The sequence below is a fragment of the Ambystoma mexicanum genome, chromosome 6p (genome assembly GCF_040938575.1).
Source record: "Ambystoma mexicanum isolate Mex_15411 chromosome 6p, UKY_AmexF1_1, whole genome shotgun sequence".
In the NCBI taxonomy this organism is placed as follows: Eukaryota; Metazoa; Chordata; class Amphibia; order Caudata; family Ambystomatidae; genus Ambystoma; species Ambystoma mexicanum.
Window position 1 is genome coordinate 788,475,163 of NC_090935.1, and position 25,285 is coordinate 788,500,447.

General features: G+C 45.1%; 1 protein-coding gene across 1 annotated transcript in view; it reads left to right on the forward strand.

Annotated features, from left to right (window-relative positions):
• The window catches only part of LNPEP (leucyl and cystinyl aminopeptidase), a 1,221,122-nt gene that overhangs the window by 305,012 nt on the left and 890,825 nt on the right, over positions 1-25,285 (forward strand). Inside the window, exons 3-4 of the mRNA XM_069627677.1 lie at positions 16,471-16,609; positions 19,381-19,512. Of these exons, the coding sequence (XP_069483778.1) occupies positions 16,471-16,609; positions 19,381-19,512 (271 nt within the window). The remainder of the gene's footprint in view (positions 1-16,470; positions 16,610-19,380; positions 19,513-25,285) is intronic.

The window sequence follows — 25,285 nt, forward strand, 5'->3', positions numbered from 1 at the left end:
CCCTGTTTGACGCCTTGTTTTGTTTCAATTGGCATGTATAGTACTCCCACGTTCTTTAGCCGCACTTTCATTGTCGTGTTCTTGTGGAATGCCTCAATTATTTTTAATAGGTCTTCAGAGCATTTCCATTTGCGCAATTTTGTCCATAGTTTTTTTTTCTTTTTCTGTTCACCTCATCGAACGCTTGTTTCAAGTCGATGATTGCGAGTAATAGTTTACAGTTTACTTTTGGCTGGTATGGTTTCCAATTTCAAAAGCGACAGGATAAATAGATTCAACTCGGTCCCTGTGCTTTTAGTGAACCCCGTTTGTCTTGGGTCAATTGTCGGCCTCTTCTGCCCATTCTGTTAGTCTTGTTTGTAAGCTGGAGGCCAGAATTGGACCAACTACGTCCAATAGGGCTATTGGCCTGTAATTAGCTGGATCTTCTCTCTGACCTTTTTTAAAATTTGGGACAATTATTCCAGTTGTCCATGAGGTTTGTTGTTTTCTCATTCTCACAATGTTTTTATATAATTTCTCTAAGAATCCTGCCTGTGCCTCTGGGTCCCGTTTTATAGGTTTGCATTCGTTAGACCATCTGGTCCAGCTGCAGCCGAGTTTTTCAGTTTCTTTATTGTTGTTACAATCTGACTTACAGGGAGTTCCAGGTTCCATTTTTGTCCTTTACATTTTCGAATGGATTGTGTTTTTCAAAGTATTCCTCATCTATGACATGTAATGTCCACAGCTGTGCTGCTTTGGAATTTTTTTTGGCAGAGGGCTTCCTGCGTCGATGGCGTCGGGTCGATGTCCCTCGAAGGTCTCCGTCGAGGGTGACGCCATTGGATTTTATAAGTAGCACACGCGGCGCCCGTAGCCTCAGTTCCGTTTCTTCCACAAACATGTTTTCTTTGTAAAATTTGGCATGCCTCGTGGTTACTGTTAAGTTACCGTATTATGTCTTCTTCTACCCCGACGACCCCGCAGTCTGGCTTCAAGAAATGTCGGGATTGCAGCTCCAAATTGTCGATTACGGATCTGCATCGAATTTGTCTGTGGTGCCTGGGTGAGAACCACGCTACGGATGACTGTTCGAAAGTGCCAGTCGTTGACTGCCAAGGCCTTGCGGGAACGTAAGGGGAAATTGAAGGTAGGAAGGGTGTCCAAGCCCCGTAAATCCAAGTCGGCTGGTCTTTCAACCGACAAGTTGAGAGGGTACTCTCCTCGTCGGAAGACTTCAAAGCGCTCCCGGTCCCGCAGTGGTTCGTGCCACTCGTCCTCTTTGTTGCGGCAGTCCAGGAAGCAACTTCACTGTACGCCTTCCTCGTCTTCGGACGACGCCTCCTTGAATAAGGTGACCCGCCCCACCGAATCCTCGACCCCGGAGGAGTGGGATGCTTTCTGGGTGGAGATGTTGCAGCTATTTCAGTCCCAAGGCACAGTTCCGTCCGCTCCTTCTGACAAAGCCGGCAGGGAATGGTCTCGGCTGGCTACTCGCGCGCCTTAGGACCCGGGTGGACGACGTGATAAACATTGGGAGCCTTCGAGGTCCCGTTGGGACAAGGCATCGGGTGTTCACCAGAGACGTTCCAGGTCGTGGTCTTCATCTCCGGCGAAACCGTTGAAGCTTTCGAAATCCTCGAAGCCCTTGAAGGTGTCGGCGCCATGCCCGCCGGGTGTGCCTGTCGGGTCTTTGCCCCTGGTCAGGCCCTCGAAGCTGTCGGCGCCATTGTCCACGCTGTCAAGACACTCGATGCCATCTGGACCGAATTTACCGGTGGAGGTCCCTGTGACTATGGACCTTCCGAGGAAGGCTACTTCTAAGTCTGTGAAGGCTGTAGCTGAGAAGAGGTGCACTCCTCTCCCTAAGAAGGACTTCTTTAAGCCTCTCCAAGACATTTATGAGGACGAAGAAAGGTCAGAGGGAGGATGCTGGTCCTTTTTGGTCTTCCATATGGTACTCCTGGTGTTCCGGAATGTGTCTCATTTTTGAAGAGTGTCGGGTGGAGGATCTGGGTCAGTCCTTGCATGATGCCAGTGGCCTTGACACTTCCCCTGAGTAAGAGTTTGATAAGCCGGATCCAGGGGGATCATGCCAACTCCTCTTATCAGAGATTAATGTTGAGAGTTGTGGAGTACCTGGACTGGGCCAGGCCTCCGGTGCAATTTGATCAAGATGATCTTACTGATATTTTGGATCAGTGTCCGTCCACTGACCCGGTGTTGCCATTTCATGTGGCGTTGCAAAAGAGGGTGGTTGCTACTAGGAACCCCCCCGGAGCGTATTGTGGCAGTGAACAAGTCATTAACAAAGAAATACCGCCCATCCTGTAGTGACCGCAGCTACCTGTCCGCGCACCCCACTCCGGAGAGTTTGGTGGTCAGGTGGCTATGGCCACCTCAAAGCAGGCAGCATGCCCTACCATCCCTCCTGATAGGGGGGACAATAAGTGCATGAAAGGATGGGCACGCAAGGTATTTCTGCGGGGAGTATGGCGTTGAAATCAGCCGACTCCAACTGTGCTTTAGCAAAGTTTTTGCACACACTGTGGAATTGCATCTCTTTAGCGACTGAGAATATTCCCAAAGGGGAAGAAGGGGATGGCTTTCTGGCTGTTGTGAAGGATGGCAAGGATGCCATGTGTGAATCCCTTCAGTCTGGGTTGGACACTGCGGATAGCGTCAGCAGGTTCATGGCTATGAGCACCAAGATGCGCAGGTTTGCGTCGTTGCGGAAGTCCGGGTTTGCACCAGAAGTGCAGGCTCGTCTTCTCAACATGTCCTTTGACAAGTCTCATCTGTTTGGTAGCAAGGCTGACGAGAGCGTTGGGAAGTTGCAGACCTCCAAAGCAGCTGTTCAGCAACCTCAGCCTTTTCGTCCTAGGGGACAGCAATGTAGGGGTTCCTTTCGCTACTACTCTTCATTTGGAAGGGCGAGAGGAATGGCCAGTCAGAGGTGCCAGGCAGAGGTGCCAACATAAGTTTCATCGTGGTGGACGAGGTAGAGGTGCCAAAGCCACTCAAGCAGCAGCCTCTATGCCATCAGGCACTGCCGTAGCCGCTTCAAAACCGCTCTGAGGCTCATTGTTCACCCGTAGGGCGCAGGCTGTCTCCACATCTAGAAGAGTGGCAAGCCATTACTTCAGATGCGTGGTCTCTGGAAACAATAGCCCACGGCTACTATCTTCCTTTTCTACGACGGCCTCACTACAATCCACCAGTGAAGCACTCTTTGAGGGTTGCAGATCCACTCCTTGTGCCAGAGATTTCGACCCTGCTAGAGAAAGGCGCTATAGAACCAGTGCATGTGGGGGAGAGGTACAAGGGTTGGTATTCCCATATTTTCTGATTCCCAAGAAGGACAGAGGACTGAGACCATTCTTGGATTTAAGATACTTGAACAAAGTCCCTGTACTGCTGGCATAATTTTTGCGACTGGTGCAGAGGAAAGAATGTTGATCCTTTTCAGTGCTCATTTCCGGAGGTTCTCTCCTTCTTACTTTCTTTGGCCCAGGGGTCTTCAGGTGGGAACCATTAAAGTTTACCTGGCAGCGCTTTCTATCTTTAAGCGCTTGTCCGAGGAATGCTCCTATTTTAAGATTCCACTGATCACCCAGTTTCTGAAAGGGCTCACAAATGTTTTTCCGCCGTCACCTTTTCAGGTGCCGGTCTGGGACCTTAATTTGGTCTTAAAGTTTCTGATGGGTGCACCGTTTGAACCTTTGCACTCTTGTCTGTTGAGATTGTTGACATTTAAAACTTTTGTTGGTTGCGGTTACCTCTGATCGAAGAGTGAGCGGATTGCAGGCACTTTCTTCTAAGCCACCCTTCTCTTTGTTCCACAAGGACAGGGTTGTATTGAGAGTACGCCCATCCTTCCTACCTAAGGTAGTGTTAGAATTTCATTTAAGTCAGAAGGTGGTGCTCACTGCCTACTATCCTCCGCATCCTAGTAAGGACGAGGAGAGACTCCATAGGTTGGATCCTAGGAGGGCATTGAGCTTTTATCTTTCTAGACTGTCCAAGGTCAGAGTGGGAGACCAGCTCTTTGTGGGGTATTCTGGACACCGATTGGGCCAGGCTGTTTCTAAGCAAACCTTGTCTAGGTGGATCATCCTCACTATTTCAGAATGCTACAAGTTGGCTGGCAAAGATCCTCTTGAGGGCTTGCGGGCTCATTCCGCCAGGGGCATTGCTACATCGGCAGCCCTGCAGAGGGGTGTACTGGTAAAGTACATCTGTGATGCTGCAACGTGGTCTTCCATACACCCGTTTGTTAAGCATTATTCCCTTGATACTTCCCATGCTCAGGATGTCGCCGTTGGTAAGGCAGTGCTTTACTCTGCTATTTAATTGGGTATTTCTAAATTCGTCTCTCTTCTCCACTCATGGATACTGCTTTTGTAATCTATCATAGATGAGGAATGCGTTGGAGGACACAATCCATTTGAAGACAAGTTGCTTACCAACTGGTAACATTCTTTTGACTGGATATTCCTCCAACGTATTCCTCATCGGCTCCCCCCCACCCCTCCTACCCCTCTCAAGAATGTCCCTGCCATTACAGCTTTTATTCCAACAAGGCTAAATGCAGTCAATGCTGTATTATAGGCACGTGTGCCACATGTTGTGAGGGGGAGGGGGGAAACATGAACTGAGGGTACGGGCGCCGATGCATACTACTTGTAACATCCGATGACATCACCCCCGACGGAGGCAGTCGAGGGACATCGACTAGATGCCATCGACGAAGTGCGACCTCTGGCGAAAATAATTCCGAATGCAGCACAGCTGTGGACATTACATGTCATAGATGAGGAATACGTTGGAGGAATATCCAGTCGAAAGAACATTACCAGTTGGTAAGTAACTTGTTCTTCTCTGTACTTTTTGAGTTGCATTTCATCCCTTCCGAATACTCTTGCAAAGTGGTCTACCCATCTTGCTCCGAAACTCAGTTGCTTAAGCGACTCTGTTGGTTCAGGGTAACGCTGTTAATGATGGTCCTTGTTTTTCTCGTTGTCTTGTGTCTCATGGCTTTCATCATGGAGTCCCGTTCCTCTTGGTCGCATTTATTTTGTAAGAGTAAGACAATCAGACAGTTTTTATATTGCTGTTTTATTGTCTTTTCAACTTGTCTTAATTCCCCTTCAGTGAGACTGCCATAATTTCTTCTCCAGTTTCTTAACTCGCTTCGCAATACCTTTCTTTTTTTCCACTACTGTTGTACTGTACATTTGTTTTGATTTCACGGGGACTGTTTCATCCCTGTTTTCACTGTACGATATTCAGCCAGTAGTGGCTCATACGCACAGTTATTCACTTACCTTTTGATCAGTTCCTGATATTTGTTTGTTAATTCCTCTAGGTCTCTACTTCTTATTTTCAATTGATTGCCTCCTTGATTGATTGATGGAAACGATGCTGCGAGAACCTTTCCTGTCATGTCTCTTGCATTTCAAGTCAACTTTAGCAGACTATGGTTGTTGCTTCATTGATCAAGCACTTCAAGTCTCACCACTTTATCTAAGTAGTTTCTTGAAGTGTAGATCTAGTCCAGTGTTGAGACCCATTGGTCCAAGTCTTTTTCCCTGCCATATCCCCCTGGATATGCCCATTGAGCAGGTATACATTGCGTGACTCCATGAGTTGGGACCACTTCAGTTTGTCAGTTTCCATCCGTCAAACCTCCTTGTCGTGACTTTGTTTGGGCTTTCCCTTTTTGTCTAAGCATTTCATATTCAGGTCGCCACAAATCGCAATCGGTGGGCTGTGCATGTTGCTGGGTGCGTTGTCGATTATTTTTCCTATGCCTCTTAAAAAGTTGACCTTAGGGATTTTCAATGCTTTCCAATAGAGGTTTATAATCGCCACATGCGAAGGCTCAGCCACAGCGTAGTCTTCGGGTTGTAATCTGGTCCATTGTATATAGGGGTTTGGATTCCCTGTACTTGTCACTCTGAATTTACTGTCATTTCGTATCATCGTCAATATCCTGCGTAGGGTCTGCCATTGCTTCCTTTTTCTGCAGGGTTTATCATGGTCTCATTCCCTTTACACAGTGGGATTGTGCGTAGCCAGGTCGCTTGTAGACAGGTTATCTGGATTCCGGTCAAGTCCTCTGGTGACTGATTAAACAAGTGCATGAATCCTCTAGTGTCCCAGGAGATGAGTGTACATTGCGTGTATTCTCTGGTATATCCTTGCTATTCTTTTTTGGGTTTTGCTAAGGTGTGAGCTAGCCAGGACCAGTCATTTCCTTGGGATAATTTCTCTTTCTATTTTTGTTTCTCCATTCCTTTTTATTATAGTGGTGTTATTGGCAAATGCAACGTTTATTGCCACATGTCTTATATCTTCCATTCCTCCTACGGGTTGTGGTTTAACCCTTGCCTCAGTGGAGATGTCTTGTCTCAATTGTCTTTCTTGTTGCTTTTTGGCTGCCGCCACTTGGTTTTCTCCATATACTCTTAGGTAAAAAAAAGACTTTCTTTTGTCAGCAGATCTTTTACTGTTTTGGATTTTAAATGTGAGATTACCCAGTCGGCTCTTTGTTCCTTTACATATTCCACGATTGCAATATGTTTGTTTATTGAGTTTATTGAGCACTCCGAGGTAATATATATATCGTCCGAGGTAATGTTTGCGCAATGTTGGTACGTAATGTATTAGGTGTATTGTGTTTGCGCGTTCCAGCTTTACAGTTTCTTCTCTTCTTGAGCATACGACCTTGTTCAAGGCTTGGTCGTTAATTCTCCTTTCTTGGCCCGCTCGCAGTGTCTTTCGGTTCCATTCAAAGCCTCTAATTTTTTCCAACAAGCAAGCACCTTCTCCCTTACCTCCACCTTTTTTAGTTTTTCCTTTTTTGTGATGGGGTTAAGAAAGGGGAGGTTGCATTGGTTCGCAAAGCGTAGCAGTTGGTTCTTTGGTCGCTGTCTCACACACTATTATCCTTCCTATCATCTTCTGGATTTTGCCTTCCTTTGGGGTTTTGCCAGTTCCGCACTGGTGATTTCACCAGTCTGGCCTGGACTTCCCCACAATACCATATAAGGTTCTTCCGCCCAGCAGCCAGTCAGGGGAAAGCACGGGGTCGGGGCTTCCCAGGACTTTGGGAAACCATACTAACAGGTAATAGAAACCCAGAGGCCACAGGGGCCATCTTGTCTCCTATCAGGAATCCACTGATTCCTATGGCAGGGCCTGGGTATCCTAAAATAGTGGATACTCTGAGCACCTGTCAAATTCAGCATGGAGCTGCCACCAGCCCATACCTAGCTCTGTGGGCCACACACAGGCGCCCAAAAACATACACTAGGGGTACAGGATTGTACCCCCACCCATGGGTGCTATAAGGGTATCCCAAGTGGCTCTGTTAACTACAACCATAAAGAGGAAGAGCTGCACTACCAGGAGTCCCACATGGACTCCTGTGCAGAACACAACACACAACACACATGATAAGGGAGTACAGGACAAGGACATGGATGACCTGTCCCTCCAATGCATTTCCAGCATCACATACATGACCCATTTATATGTGCTCATTTAATTGGGTAATGCCAAACATTTGCTTCACTAGGTAGGCCTATTAGTATTAATACAAGGGAGCTAACAAAGGGGGGGGGGCAATTTGTTGCAAGGGATCTACAATCAACCATGGTAAGAGGGGTGTGGATCTATATGAATCTACCAACATCAACAACAAATGTTGGCTTAAAAGCCCTTATTGAACAAATGCAAACATTGTTCAATAAGGGCTTTTAAGCCAACATTTTCTCTTTGATGCATATAGGGTCAAAAGAGCAAAAAAGTGAGTGGATAATGTAGTTGATGTAAAATTAGCAATAATTGCTTGCACTATTCCCCTGCCAATTATTTGGGAACCAAGCAATTTAATTGATAATTAACCAGTCACATACAAGTAAGCCTTAGCTCTACCTTGAAACACAACCTTGCTGTTCCTTCTTATTGCTGCATGCTACTTGTATTCTGATGGATTCCACCTGTGCCCAAAAACATTTTTCACTTGGATGCTTACCTTTGGTAGTTTATGGGTGGGGGGCGCTGTTGCGCACTGTTAAGATGGCTGCCTGATCAGTGAGCTCCCACTCAGTCTCAGAATCCTGTGCCTACTAATCCTTTTCAGAGCCGCCGTCAGACCCCAAAACTGAGGTACAGACGCAATGGAGCCTCGTCCTGCGAGCCTGTAAATCCTGGACTGCTGCGCTGTGTGACACCGGAGCTGTGGGGGCCAGACGTTTTACCGGCCTCCATCGCAGGTCCGATCCGCCTAAGGGCTCCGTAAGAAAACAGCTGGGGGCCGCGGTCGCAATCTGACGCCGGGCCGTGGGGGTGCAGGGCCTGTGGAAGCGGCCCGCGCCCTGTGGCCGAATACAGTGTCTTCAGGGGCACCCCGGCCATGGAGAAGAGACACCAAACCGGCGTTGCTGCTGCGGAGCCCTGGGATCCCCGCTTGCCCTGTGATGCCCTGCTGGTGGTTAGCGGTGCGGCGATACCGCGTGGGACACTGAGACCGGGCGGCCTGTGTCTCGCGCAGGGAAGAAGTACCGCGACGCCGGCAGCGGGTAAGGATACCCTGCGACACGGCCTGTGGCACGCGTGGGAAAGAAGTAGCGCGACGCCGGCAGCGGGTAAGGATACCCTGCGGTTCGCCGCTCGTGCACACTCAATCACCCGAGCTGCTGCGGGCCGGCGATTGCTGTGATCCTTGTGGGGGTTGCGGCCCTGCCCGCCCCGAGACACCGGCGGTGCGGGCCTGCCGCCGCCCTGCCCTCCCTAGACGCGAGGGGGGGTGATACGGGCGGAGATCGACGCCCGCAGCCACACGCGGCCCGGTTGGCAATCCTGCGGCCCGGAACACTATACATTTGTGCACGCTTCGGCGTAGACTGAACTGGTTCCTAGCCCATTTCTAGAACTTGGCCTGAGACCCACGCCTGGCCTCCACGAGCCCAGAGACAGGGGGTTGGTGTGGTGGGCTGCGGGAAGGCAGAATGTTGGTGCTCCCGCTTCACCAGGTAGTAGCCCACTGACCTGGTCCACGTTTGCAGTGCGGGCTGTGCCGGTCCTCCCCGAGTTGCGCACCCGACTCCAGTCCCACATTGGCTTCTCGGGAGCTGTTCACCGGCCATGACACGGCTTTAAAGACCAGGGCAAGGCGGGCTGAGACCCCTCTCTGGTGAGCTGGCTGCCCCGGACGCTGTTAACGGTTAACAGTTTGTTTTATGTTAAAAAAGTGGCTGCATTGGGAAAGGCGCCGGTCGTATGGTACATACGGCACAACTCTGATGGTCAAGGATTCTGAAACATCTATTATTGCACAATACTGGTGACGAGATAAGAATAAAATTACTTACTTGGAATGTACGGGGTCTAAATAACCAGGTGAAGGTCAAGAAAATTGCTAATTATGTTACTAGACATGGCCCTCTGATACTAATGCTGCAAGAGACACACACAATGGCTAACGGCAACTTACACATATGCCCAAATGGGGAACGCAGCGTTTCTACACGGACTACTCTACACAGGCCAGAGGGGTTATTACTCTTATTCATCCAAAATTGGGGTCAAAATTGGGGTCTGGAGGGGCATAAGGTGGATGAACAAGGTAGATATGTGGTTGTGTGGGGCATGCTCGCTGGGTGGCAAATGCTTCTAGTTAACACATATGGGCCCAATATAGATGACCCTTCGTTTTATGTGAATGTATACCAATTGATCGCTGCCTATGGTTTGTCAAATGTGATATGGGGTGGGGACTTTAATGTGGCACTTGACCCTGTACTGGACAGGTCCTCCAGGGTTACTAGCGCCCCTAGCAAAACTGCCTGAGTAGCATTCTTTCACAGCTGTCAATGATAGATGCCTGGCGTATGATACACCCCGAAGACAGGAGATATACTTATTACTCCTCGGTTCATGACTCCGAGTCTAGGATTGACTACTGGTTTGTTACATCAAGCATGTCCCCTACGCTGCAGACTTGTGCAATCTTGCCCCGTACGCTCTCTGACCACTCCCCAGTGATGATAGAATTGAACATTCAGGACACCCCTTGTCCCGCTAAAAGATGGAGAATGCCGAGCGGAATGCTGGGGGACCCTGGGGTGGTGGAAACGCTACATGTTGAGATAGCAGAATACTTCACTAACAATGTGGGCACGGTAAGCAAATACTCCACGGTGTGGGAATCATTTAAAGTTTGTATCGGGGGGTACTGCTGTCCAAATCAGTAGGCATGCTGAAGAATGTACGAGCTGAACTTGCGGACATTGAATGTAAACTGGAGGTATTGGAGAGCAGATATACCCAATCGCAGAATAGGGAACTACTAGCGGACATACATACACACTTACGGGAATTCGATAAACTGGCCGCTAGGGAAGTTCAGTACATGGCTGCCCCCTATGTGTGCACTCAGGTACGGTGAAGGCAACAAGGCCGCAGGACACTCTCTAATCTTCTCAAATACGATAAAACACTGTACCAAATAACGAGTATACAGACGACACGGGGGGGGGGTACTCATAAGGGAGGAGGAGATAAAGCAAGAATTTGTCAAATTTTATACCACACTATACTAGAATCAAGATACAAAATCGCCCACAGACATTAAAAATTATCTTGCAATTCTCAACCTTCCCCAACTGGCAGAGGCAGATCGTGTAGCGCTAGATCAGCCGATATCGGCGGAAGAGGTTACAGAAGCTGTCAAAGCATTAACATCGGGTAAGGCACCAGGGTCTGACGGGATAGGGGCAGAATTTTATTATGAATTCCATGAAGAACTTGTCCCGATACTCCTCCGAGTATGGGAGGAATCCCTTGAATGCAATATACTGCCCCCAACCATGAGGGAGGCAGTGATCACAGTGCTCCCCAAGCCAAGACGACCACCACAAGATGTGTCTTCCTACAGGCCTCTATCACTTATAAAAACAGATGTTAAAATATTTGCAAAAGTAATGGCAAATAGACTCTTACCGGCGGTCCCCGTCCTGGTCCACCCCGATCAAAATGGGTTTATTCCCGCCAGATCCACTGCCCTAAATCTCCGTAGGCACTTCGGGCTAATGGCACAGATAGACTGCATGGCAGAGTAGCGGTCCTTAAAATGATAATCCTGCCCAAGCTGCTCTATCTGTTTGTCAATATTCCTATATGGCCGGGCAGAACCTTCTTCGCCAAGCTCCGTTCCATAGTAGTAACGTTCCTTTGGAATGGGAAAACCGGCAGGATAAGTTGGGAAAAGATGACTGAGGCATACTCCATGGGTGGTATAGCGGTATAGCGGCTCCGAGCTCTACTACCGTGTGGCCCAAGCACAGTTTGCAAGGTACTGGTATGATACCGTGCAGGAGACACACCATGTATTAATAGAGGAATTTACCACACACCCCACGAATATTCAATCAGTCATATTCGATACACAATACAAGGATACGTTCAAGTATAACCCAGTTAGCTGTACGGTTAAAGCATGGGAAGCCATATATAGAAGATTGCAGATAGAAACACCTTATAATCCAGAGATACCTCTTTGGAACTACCCAGGTATACCCCCCACGCATGACAGCGCAATACAAGAATCTTGGGACCCTAACAGGGAAATGAAGGTTGGTGATATGTTCATAAATGGTAAATTTGCGACCCTGGGGGAAATAACAAGAGCGGTTGGGGGTGGGCCACTCACGACACTTCAATATTACCGCATGCGGTCTGCATTTAAAAAAAAATGGCCGCTATTTCCAGACGAACCCCAGCCACACCCATGTGTACAGATGGTGACCTCTGCGGGAGGCCTGGGAATATCTAGACTATATGCGGAGGTACAACCCCATACACCCACGATAAACCATGTAAAAGAAAAATGGGAAAGAGACCTACAAATACCCATCGAAGACGAGAAGTGGCATAGATATTGTTCCTTGACTAAGAATATCTCCCTGAATGCTGGCCTGAGGTTAACCCATTTTAAGATACTGAACAGGCTCCATTACAGCCCAACTAAAAGAGCGAAATTTACCCCTAATGCATCGGATGCATGCCACAGGCAGGAGACTTTCATATGTATTGGGAGTGTCGGGTGGTGATGAAGTTTTGGAAAGATGTCGCTGTAATGCTTGGAGAAATCACACAGATCCCACCAGACCTGAAACCCCAAAAATACTTATTTGGGTACATATGCAAATGTTAGGAGAAAACTAGAAGATTGTTTAATGTTGCATGTGCAATTGCTAAAAAGTGTATCCTGCTGAAATGGAAAAATGCGAGCCCACCCAATATGAACCAATTTCTTCGTGAACTGACGTATGTAAATGAATCAGAAGAACAGTATGTAATGACCCGACCCACAGCTTGCAGGCCTAAAGATATATGGGGCCCTTTCAGGACTTACTTATGTACCCTGGCCTCCGATGACGACGAATCCAGTTAATTTTGGGTAAATGTTGTGACAATGATATATTTTTTTTTTTACTTGGAAAATGTATGCTATTGACGATGAGGTGCTCTGTATTCCCATGTTGCTGCTAATAAAAAGAGTTTGGAAAAAAAAATAAAAAAAATAAAAAGAAATTGCAGATTGTGGGAGACCTCAGTGAGTGCCATATTCAACGCAAAACTAAAATCATGGTAAAGATGCACATTCTCAGTAGCCCATCTCTTTTACACCCCTTCTGCACGATTTCAGATTATGGTCCGACCTAGATTTGGCTAAGGCAAAAACGGTAGTTTAAAATATTTTATTTTATATTGTGGATTCTGGTGATTTCTGTTTATGAACGACAAGTTTTTTTCCATTAGGTAGCCACTTGACTTTGGCCCCTTTATTTCACCTCTGAACAATCTGACTGTCTGAACACTGTTGGCTTTTAATGTCGGTTAAATAGTCCTTTGCCATATACCTTTGAGAATAGTATACTAACAACACTCCTGCAGAATATATAATTTCACTTTTCTTTAACTGTTTACCTCTGTTGGCTTTTTCTGAGAAGTGGAAACCAGGTATTTAAAATACTCAATTTGTAAATGTGCAACTATTAATGAGAGGTTGGGTCGAAAAGGCGTGTTTCTGGTTTTATGACACACATTGGATTTGGTAACTTTACTAGTCCGGCATTTGGAATTGCAGAGTTCCTTAAACCTGTAATTTTGTGAATTGGTGATGCATCCTCGCCAAATTATAGTATACTAATACATTGATTATTTAATTTTGGACAATTGGCATTTAATGAAAAGTCAAGGCATAATTTCGATGCAATTTGTACAAGATAGCCTACCTTGGTCCAGCCTAAGAACTGAGTACCATTAACACGTAAGATAATTCATTGGGTAGACGGTTTATTGTCGCTTCTATCATGAGACCTATTTATTTGAGAGAACTTGCTAGCAAGTTTGAAACTCAAAGATGGGTACTACAAAAACGTAATACAAAAATGTAATCAATTCCGTTAGGGGAATTCTATATATGCATTTTTATTCTATGCACTTCCTCAACCAGTTTATCCATTTGTTTCCATTGCTAGGCCTTGTGCATCCACTGAATTACCTGTACTTTTCAAATTAATCCCTAGGTATGCCTTATTTGTGTCTATAAGCTATGTCTAAAAATCATCTCCAAACGAATGAGATTAGGAGATGTGACGGTTTTGCTGCATTCTAGTTTGATCTTGATGTGAACAAGTTGTATTTCCAATATTATTATTTTTCATTAATAGTAAACTATCCTTTCCCTTTTTAGAAGCTAATAGATTTTTTTTCTGCCCCCTATTTTAATACTGTTAATTTTTGAAGGGTTATATGTGTTTGTTGTCTCAATATCAATTTCATGTCCCTCATTTGTTCTAAAAAAAATGTCAATGTCCTTAGTAAAATGTATCAGTTGGTGTTTCTGTTTTCAGCACCAGAGAGATCATTTCAAACAGCGGCTGAATTGCTTCAGAAGTATCAAAATAGTAAATTGCAATCACTACAAAAATATAATTTAAAATTGATAGCGTCATGAATTTTGCTCAGTTGATCTTTCTCAAGTCTCGGTTTATTGCTTCATGTGTCTTGGTGTATTCATTTCAGTATACATCATTAGGTGATATGGAGCAATGAACTTTTTTTTCGGTTCTATTAACATATTTATGTAGCAAAAAAATATGCTTAAGAGTACTGCCCTACTTACTTTATGGTATTTGTTTTGTGCTAGGGCAGTGTGTTAGTGCAGTTCTATTAGATGAAGACCTGCAGAAATTGTAATTGACTCTACAACTGCTGTTTCTCATCACTGTATAGTAGCCATACCTGCATGTCGTAGTAGCAGGTAAAACAGAATGAAACATTGGGCCATACTCTTCAGCTCTACTAAACAAAGGCCCGTCGGCTGAAACTCATCCACATGATGACTTTCTTTCCCTGCTCCAATGTTTGTTTGAACAGTGAGACTAGGATTTTCAGAAATTGTGTTTTTTTTCTGCAGGCAAGAATTTGGTATCTAGAATAAATTCTCCTTGTAGGAGATGATTCCTATCAAAAAGAACTGGGGCAAACTGTAAATGTATTTCCAGAATGTTGCAGAGTATTCAAGTATTCTCATGATATGAACTTGGATTGCTGCAGGATCAGTCCATACAATTATTTGCCAGCTACTCTAATGGGGCATCCGCTTCCAGTACCGGGTGACCAGTTCATGTAGGAAGTAAGTAATAGAAATGCCACACTTTGGGAAACATCTGTAGTACGATCTGGATGCACACATTGGGAAGACCTCTAGAATGTTAATGTCAAAATGTGGCCCTTCATAGGGGATGCCCATTGGGTTTACTTATGGTGTTACACTATCTTGTGTATCTGCTGCGACGAATCACGGAATCCGTCACTTTTCCGGAGAGGGAGCCTTTCCCAGTGAGGCTAGGTAGGTGAGCCCGCTCTGCAATACCCTTTGTAGGGGTAGGGGCAAGGGACTTAACCAGGAGATTCCCCCTTTGGGGAGAAGGACTCCCGTTCTTATGAGCAACTCCCTAAGCAACATACCACTAACTTACATTCAAAAACATCCATTGAAGAAAGATATGAAAAACAAACCAAAATATGTTATTGTCATCAAAACACTCTTTGTGTCTATGAAGGAAAACTTCTATTGTACTAAGACAAAGAAAACCTCTGGAAGAATACAGAGCATGAACCAAATAGAGAGGAAGGACCATGACATTGCGCCACAGGAAGTGAAACGGCAGCACAATACAAATGACAGGTGGAACCATTGTCAGAGAGAGAACCCGCGAGTTTAGAATTTGCTTGCAGAGGTACGCTGATGGGAAATTGCAGGGTCTGATGCCAAAGAGAAGCCCAAGTGCAGCTTACGTCCCGCAGTGTTGGAAAGGAGAAGAGACTCGGAAACCGAGATGGACGCAAGACGTCCCGATCCTCGGCGAGACATAAGTGGGGACGTGATCGCTAGCAAGTCGTGGTGGACCAGAGGGTCTGTGAACTTCGCTGATAGCACTTCCTTTGATGTAACCGGAACAACTGAATAAAGAACAGAGAAACCATATGTGAGATGACGGAAGTTACGAGAAGTCAACCTGACAAGTGAACAGCGGGTCCCAGCCAGTTAGGAATCCTGGTGACTTTATCCCTGAACAATCCAGGTAACTGGTAAAGCGGGAGACCCGGGAGGGGGACTGAAGATTATTACTGGAACACTCATACTTGTCCCAGTCAGGATAAAGTATCAGGAGTAAATGAAGGACAAGAGAATCAATACTGGAAGGCTAAAACTCGTCACAGTCAAGAAAAAGAGTGGACAATTGAGTAAGGGAAGAACCTTAAATCTGAATGAAAAGAAAATGTAGAAACACAACTAGAATAAGGCAAGAAGAGAACACGAAGGAAAGAAAGAGTAATCAGATGAAAGAGACGCATGAAACCTTGAAGAACCCAGCAACAGAACTGTGACACTTAATACAAGCAGTTACCAAGAACTACCCAATGATACGTTATTGAACTAAATTTGGTGAAGAACTAGCTCACAGGAGAAGGGAGTCTTTCTCCTGTGTTTTTTTGTTTTAATAGTGGTAGCGTTCGGATATGTTAGTTTGGACAGTGGACTGATCTTGATTTGGACTCGCTGACGACAGACAAGCTCCTTATTTAGTTTTATTAGGTAGGGAAAACCCTTGGCATACGGGAAAGACTGGAGTTTTCACTTTTCATTTAATAAATATCATTAGTGAGATGGAAAATCGGAGTCCTATTTTTCTTCTGGCCTCCCACACTTAATTGGAAAAAAACACATTCAGCTAGTGCAGCCTATTTGCCTTATTTACCTTATAATGCATCCTATTGAGGATGATCTTCAACTGTGGACGTCCGCCTTTCATGACTGACTGGCTGCCGCTTTTGTAGTAATAGAAGTTAAATAATCATCTTGTTTCCCTCCTGTTTGTTCAAACAGTCTCATGTGTTTCGCAGGATCCTGGCAGCGACCCAGTTTGAGCCTCTGGCAGCAAGGAAAGCGTTTCCCTGCTTTGATGAACCAGCCTTTAAAGCTACATTTGTAATCAAGATCCTGAGAGAGGAGAAGCACATTGCTCTGTCCAACATGCCAAAGGTACACTGTGTTCTTCTGATCTTGTAATCTTGAAAGATGCTTAATAAGCCTTAGATGACTGTATGGTGTGTTCTTTGTTTTGCTGATTGGGGGCAATTCATTGTGCTTAGACACTGTGATATGCAGTCTTTCCATCGAAATAATTTTCATCAAATAATTATATATCGAAATTCATTCATTGAAATGCTTTTCCATCGAAAAGCAGATTCATTGAATGAATTTCAATGGATTTCCAACTCAAACATACCTTTTAAAATAGTAGTATGTTTGGGTTGGAAATTCAGTGGGTTGAGGAAAGGGTTCATTTTTGAAAATGGGGTGTTTGGCGGGGGGACCCCCCAATAAACACCAAAAGTTAGAGGGCGCTGTCCAGTGCTGAAATACATTAAAGATTTTTGCAAGATTTCAGCATTGGACAAGGGTTAAATTTTGAAAATGGGGGTTGGTTAGGGGGGGAGGACCCCTGGGGGCTGAGTGGGGTTGGAGGGGGAGATCCCCCACCCCCAATAAACAATAAACACCACAACTTGGAGGAAGCTGGCCAGTGTTGAAATACTTTATAGATTTCAGCACTGGACAGCTCCCTGTAACGTTTTAACTTTATGCATGTTTCATAGACTTTCCATGCAAATAATGTAAAGTGTTTATATAACGAAAACCTATTCGATAAAAGGGTTTCGATGTATAAACACTTTGAACTTTATGTATGGGAATTCGATGTAACATTTTTCAATGGAAAAGATTCAATGGTATTAATCTTCGATGGAATAGATTCGATGGAAAGACATGTAACCAGACACTGTCACCATTTAATTGTTTTGCCACATAAATCTTGTGTTTACATTTGCCATAGGAAAATGGGTAAATTGCAGCTTTTAATTAAGCAAAGGGGGATAATACTGTCACTGTTGATTTTAAAGGGGTTTCGACTTTAATATTTTTATTTTAAAACATTGAAGTGATACCTTAGAGAATACTAACAAGCTTGTAAAAAACTCGAAAAAGAGCCATCTAGTTGGGTCCTAGAGGCAGCAGTCTTTCAGACTGTCTAAGATAAATGCATGGCTTCTCTTCCAAAGTATCAGACTTGATCAATCACTGTCGTGTATGTCATACAACTATGAAAGGCAATAGCTGCTGTTCCAAAGTATCAAAAATGAACGTGACTACTGGAAACATTTGTTCAACTCTGAAGTGTAATGATACATTTTCGAAATGCACTGTTCAGCCCCTGGCCCAATTGGATTTTGCAAGTGTGTACTACATGCTAGTCCCCTTAGAGAAATAAAGAAACAAGTCACAGGCACCAGGGTGTCCTAATAATGTATCTATTTAGTGTTGTGTGTATATATTACTGGTATCACTTACCTGTTTCTAGACTACACTATCCAGCCCACCATGGGCCAAATAGATTGCAAAAGCGAGAAACAGAAAAGAACAGCGGACAAGGCCTCCTCTGCCCAGGAAAGGCTGGGCATGGGAGAGAATGCTGTGGAGAGAGGGCGTTCTAAGTGATGATCATAATCTGTTGGAGGACCGAGGAGGAGCCAGCGGCAATAATAATATCCTGCTCAGTATGTCGTGGCTTGGTGCCTAGCTCCCTTCCCCCGCAGAGCTAACCAAAACATAGGGATCAGTGGAGGATGGGGGTGTCTGGTGGTGCCTGTCAGCACAGCGCTCCTGTGAAGAGGAAATGCTGTGCCGAGACCCATGGGGCTCTGGCAGCATGGCTGTCGGTGACACGCTCCTGTGATGAGAGGGGGTGCCGCATTGAGACCCGTGCCACCAGCGCAGCGACTCACGGGTGAATGGCGAGGCTTCTCTCACATTTGCCCATTTCCAGGCAATACCGATATTTCCAAGCCGTACTGGCTCATATAGCCCGGAAATGGACCAATAGGGGTAATGCCACCTCACACCCCTGGGGTATCATACTGGATTTGCTCTGAGGTGTAAACAAGCACACTGTTACTGCTTTCTGCTTGAGATTCCAGACACACCCTTTTTTTAATTTTCATGTAAATTATTCACATTGTCACTCAAAACAAGCAGAAGGAATACTTGAAATATAAAATAATCCGTCCAGATGGCTTTTGCTCGAGGAAAAGCATTGGCAACTGTTTCTAGACTTCGTAGGATGTATGCGTGACTCAGTGTTATGGATTATGGCATTTATTAATCGCTGCTCTGTAACTCTATTGAAACATTTGTTGTTTTTTATCGCATACATTTCATTCATCAGGTGGGTCATATATGTTTTTGCTACACTTTAACGCACCTAGTTGTCTGTTATGATTGCTGAATGTGTTTAAGTTGTGAGGCACTGTGATGGCTGGCTCCTAGCTTAGAATGAACAATGTTCACTGTGATCTTGGTCGGTTGGGTTTTCACTTTGACCTATGCTCTTGTTTGTAAATGCCCATGCCTTATGGCCTCTTCAGGGAGAGCACATCCACATAATTTAAAGCAGACTGCTCCCATTAGCTTGCAGAAGGTAAGTCCCAGCACAGATGCTGTACCATAGTCCAAGCACCCTTACACTGTTTTGCCAATTCCTACGTTTTTTTTTAGTTGGCATTTTATTAAGGGTTGTCCTTCTTTATAAATGTTAAGCTTTAGTTTCCCCATCATGCAATATAGACCTGCGGCAATTAACAGAAGAATGTTTTATATTATTGGGGTATTTATCCACAGCATTTCTCAAACTGTCTCCCTGTCTGTGCTTGTTTCTGTTGCCATTGTAAATGTCTAATTGTTACTTTTGTTTTCAGAACGCAACTATTGCTTTAACGGGTGGACTCGTCCAAGATGAATTTGCTGCAAGTGTAAAAATGAGCACTTACCTGGTTGCCTTTATAGTAGCAGATATGAAGAGCATCACTGGTATGACAAATCATACTTTGGTATGTTGGGAGGATTTTTAATTTTATGGCCTTAATTCATTGTGGTTAAGTATTTCCTCAGGTGTTACTTTAACAGGTAATTGCTCAGATGTCCCAAAAAAAGCTTCAATGTCTAAATGTAAATATGGCACCACAGAAAACTTCATAAAGTTGCTCAAATTATTATTGGGAACACATTGCATCTTTCACAACATAATACTTTGGAGACAGGAATAGAAGATGCAATAATTAAGAAGCTGTCTGTCCTTGCTAGTTTAGTCTCTTGGTAAGCTGCCATTCTAGTCGGTCTGTCTCTATTCTCAAATCCCCTAATGACACCTGACATTTAGTATTTATTTTGCATGTGTTCTCAGTGCTCCAGATATGATTTTGAGGTGGGAGTATTTTACTTCCTATTTTTAAACTTTGAGAGTAAATGCATTTTCAAGGGAGTACAAATTAGTTTTCCCCTTTGGAAGAAAGTAAAAAGTATGTGGCATCCAGCCAACGCATGTATGTAATCACTCCTGCATCAGGGCTCTACAGTATGATAGAAAAGCTCTTATCTCTCTTAATTAACAGATAAATCCCCCTTTCACCAGTGAAATAGATGAGCATTTACTCTCCAAGCTTCACTTGCATGTAAAGAATCTCATGGTCAAATGTCGGCTGAACAGTTGGCCTGGCATCCTTCAGAGGTCACCAAGTTATCCACTGAGGCAATAATAATCACAGTGCCTATGGAAGGAATCCTCCATGAACCGCTACATAAAGTCAAATACCTATGTGGGCTGATTCTAGTCTACACGCCTATTTTCTATTTCAGTTACAAATGTAACCATTTTATTATTCTTTGTTTTGTAACAGTGCTTGCACTGGTTGGAGAGGCAGTTTTTGAATATTTTAAGTATAGTCTTGAAGATCTGAAAGAGGCTGTGACCCCTGTAATTGGTGTAGCGACAATCAATTTAACTTTAGCTATGGCCCTGCTGTCGTTGCCCATTTGTTGTTCCATTTACCACATTGGTTCCAAGTATAGGTAACCGGATGTTTAAACTAGATACCCAACACTTCTCTGTTATACAATAAGCTATGTATTGGTTTATCCACTGCGCATAGTCCATCAGTTTAGCTGCAGGAGCTAACAATCAGCATTAAAATTCCTTATTAGGTGGTTCATACAATATAGAACATTAATCTTTTTCTTTTTCCAACGCTTTTTAAATTTCTAGCAGTGATTAGCTTATTTTCTGGCAACACGTGTTTCCACCCCTTCTACCACAGGTCTTCCTCAGGGCCAACAAATCACATTTCTGTCACGTTATAGTTGACCTTTTATAAAAGAACAGTTGTATGGAGGGCAATCTTCCTTAAATGCTTGTGTCCATAATTAGGACAATTCCCACTGACTGTTTAATTCCAGCGCCCTTCCACAATACTGTAAGTATATCATGCTCTTGTTAGCGCTTTACAAATCTCTAAGATAAAACAGTCAGTGGGAATTGTCCTAATTTGTTATCTCACTGTCTGGTGTGTCTTTCTGAAACGCGCAGTGCATACAGGTCAGAGAGCATTGTTTTCAGATGGCTTCTCTACAGCCTGCAATTTCATCCAGGCATATAAAAGTCAAGATCTTCTGGTTTCTTCCAAGTCACCTGCCCTTTGCACTCCTTGCCCTCTGCTCTCAAATAGTGCATAATGATACACATATAAATATTAAACGTGCCGTATTTATACGATTCTAAAGCACATAAAGGCCTGGCATGACACTTATCCGGAGGCCTGTGTGTTCTGCTAGATTTACCTTTCTAGTATTCTTACTTTATAAGTTGTTCCCTGCCAAACTCCTTTAATTGTCCAGGGTCTAGAAAACACATTTACCAATCACTAAAGCAGTAAGGACATGAGGCTGTACTTTGACAAAACAGATTCTCTATCCTGGTTTTTGGCTGTGTTTTTAGTACACCATTGTCAAAACACAGCTGAAACCATGTCCGATTTCATTATCACCCTCTAATATTTAAAGTGCTGCAAACACCTCTGTCTTGAAGTGTTTGGATTAAAAACACATAAATAATCTCAGCAGTATCAATTGGGGAAAGTATAAATGGAAAGAACATGGAGCCATCGTAATTACAGTGTCAGTATGCATCTTAAAGAAGTGCTCAGGCCATTCAAAATGTATGGTACCAACTCGAAAAGGCTTGAACATTCAGAATTGGATATGCCACTGTTGGCTTGGTGAGGCACATCCTTTCTGATGTGAGCAACATTGACTATCATACTGAGCTTAGATATTAGGATTCAGGATGAGTAGTTGTTGAGCATATTTGTTTTGGTGTTTTCTACTGTGCTACTTGGCAAACAAGCCTCATTTTGGCAACAAGGGCAAGAAAACCATGCAGGAACAGCAGTAAGCCTTATAACAGCAATTGAACAGGGTGCCGGACAAATGAGGAGTGGCTCCAAGGATGGATTATTAGGCACCAGTAAATCAGGGTTCAAGTATACCGAAAAACATTAACAATGCATGCAAAAAGTATTGCATACCTATATTATCTTAGTGTACTTCTGAGATTTCAGCCACAGCTGGGGTGGGGGGGTGTCAGTGTTGATATAATAGATCGGTGTGGGAAGGGGTAAGAGGGATATCCGAAGCGAGAGACGTTTAATGTTCTGGAAACCAAAGTGATTTCATAGACTTTCCGAATTTCAGGTGGGTTTGTTGAGTGCATAGATGTTCCCGGAAAGCATTTGCAGAGCTTTGACCTTTGACAGCAAGTCTTCCCCCAACAGTTAATTTCTTTTTAAAATTTCTGCTCCACACCAGCCATTTCTTGGATGATCTAGGGGTCCTTCCTGGGTGTAAAGACTGGAGGGGGGGTCTGTACTTCCGCTCTCTATATGGTAGAGGAGAGGCACAGAGGACCCCAGCCAAGATTCTCTAATATTGGTAAACGTGGTCGAGCAATCAAGGGCTAGCTTCTCAGGAGGTGATGCAGGCTGGCTCTTAAGTACAGTGTAGTCCCCAAGCCCCCACAAAGGAATGTCCACACACTGTATTACAGAAAACAGTCTTTATATAATTAATATTCAAAGGTATGTACACTATCACAATAACGCACTTTGTACTCAGAAATCAACAATGGTAAATATATACAATTCTATAGTGGTACCACCAATATTATCAGATCTCATTAAAGTGCATCAACTATACTGTCAGAATGTCACACAGATCAATAACAAGGAAACCAGCAATAGAGAGAGGAGGGAAAGCAAGATGGTTGAAACAATAGGCAGAATACTGAGTCAGTTACCTAAACACAGTTCTGTGTGGAGACCCCCCCCCACCTGGGCAACCTGTAAAATAAAGATATAGCACAAGCCCAGTCCATATATTGCTCAATAGTCTTATTTCCTTCGGTAATGTTTTTACCCCCCCCCCCCCAATGTACCTGGTGGAGCAGAGTTCTTCAAAGAAGCATCGATGGATCCTTCTTAAGTGACCCCCTTTGAAGCAGGAGTCACGGATCGTCGCGAGACGCTGAAGAAAGTGAACTTGGCGTCGATGAGAAGTTCGAGGGTGCCGAGACCACGGCATCGATCCAGGCGGTGCTCGTCGGTGTCGTCCTGCGAGGATGAGGTGTGCGGGGCACCTCGGCGTTTGATTGTTCAGGACCGCAAAGAGTTTTTGAAAAACTGTGGCCCGGCCAGGGCGTCGAGTCGTCGAAGTCTTTGTAGCCTTCAGGTGGCGGGAAACGCACCAGAAGATTCTCTTCGGCGCTCGGCGGCCTTGACTCTCTCCGGCAGGATAAAGCGGTCGTCGGTGCGGACAAGGGAGTCCTTCGATTCAAATGTTCTGAGGCAAAGGAGTGGGCGGCTCCGGTCATCGGAGGCATGGCGTCAAGTGGTCCCCGCGTCTGGGCAACACAACTTCGACGGGCCTCCAGCGGTCACACAAACCTGCAAACCCTGGTCGACAGCAATGGACTTCGACAGCGGCGGAGTCCGGGTGCTTCACTTCGTTCTCCTCAGCGGTCCCGTCTCTGGTCGGCATCCTTTCGAGGGTCTGACTTCCAGGGAGCTTTGGCGAAGGTTAGCGGTGCTCGATGGTCTCTCGGAGCACGGGAAGAGGGCGCCTTACCAGGTCCGCTCTCGGATCAGTCTTCGACAAATTCAGCAGCTTTCAGATCAGGTCGAAGCAAATGCAACAGCAAGTCTTCTTCTTCCAGCTGGGCGTCGAGGATCAGCAGTTCCAGTTACTCTTCAAGTGTAGACACCACTTCTAAACAATTTCCAGTGGTGAGAGGTCCCCAGATTTACTATCCTGTCTCTCATCCACACTGCTGGGTCACACTCAGCAGCCAACCATACAGAAGGGCATTCATGCAATCAGTCAGCCAATCAGGCACACAGTGCTTTCAGGCCATCCTCCTCCCTCTCAGACACTCCCAACAAGGAATGTAAATTGGGACAAGTACCCAGCCATTCAACACTACACACTGCATTCAAGCCAGTTTCGGGCAGGGCTGTCTCAGTCTTTGTCTCTCATACCAGAAACCAGACAGCCACAACAAGAAGTGCATATTGGTCACACACCCCATTCACCCAGGTCCCACCCACAGGGTGTACCCACAACATACAGTCACAAGGAAGGCTCCAGCCAGTCTGGACTGGACTTCACAACAACACCATATATGGAACTTCCACCCAACAGTCAGTCAGGGGGAAGGGACAGAGTCAGGGCTTCCCAGGCCTTTGGGAAAACAAGGTAACAGGCAATAGAAAGCAAGAGGCCACAGGGGCCATCTTGTTTTCTATCAGGAATCAACTGATTCCAATGGCAGGGCCTGGGTATCCCAAAATGGAGGATACTCAGAGCACCTGTCAAATTCAGCATGGAGCTGCCACCAGCCCATACCCTGCTCTGTGGCCCACCCATAGGTGCCGATAAACATACACTAGGGGCACAGGGTTGTACCCCCACCCATGGGTGCCATAAGGGTATCCCATGGGTCTGTACACCAAACCAAAAACAGGAAGATCTGCACTGCCAGGAGTCCCACATGGACTCCGGGGCAGAAAAAATACAGAACACAAATGAAAAAGGACTACAGGACAAGGACAGGGAGGCCCTGTCCCTCCAATGCATTTCCAGCATCACACTGGGATCTAACATTTGGCTAGTTTGGACTTTGGACAGATAATTGTGCCCACACTTTCGTAGGGCTTGGTGGGTAATGTACAACACATTGAGGTGGATCCTCTTTCATTGGGAGCATATAAAGGGATTGCAAACCCAGAATGATAATCTGTTGGCTTTTTATATCCAAGGTTAGTCTAGTTTAAGCCCGCTCAGACTTACTTGAATTATTTACCACTCTGAGTTTGAAGGGACTTCACCTAAGGCAACAGTGGCCCCTAAAGATTCTGCATGGTGGCAATCTATTAATGATGAATTTAACAAAAAGATATTGGCCCATCAGCAGTCTATTCAAGGCCAGTAACTCAACACCAGGGAAACCTCCCAGTCTTCTGTTCAGCCCTCAGTCCCTCCTAAACCCATCAGTTCCTGTATCTTTCAGTTCCGGCCCTGTACAGAGGCTTAGATATGCAAGATAGTGAAGGGGATGAAAGCCACATCCTGCTTAGGCGACAGCTGTCCATCTATTTTTAAGGCCGGTATTGACACCTTGGCGCCATGGGTAACCACATTAGTCAATCTCTCGTTTGCTGAATCTGCCGTTCCTGTGATTTTGAAGGAGTCATGGATCACCCCACTACTCCAAAAAAA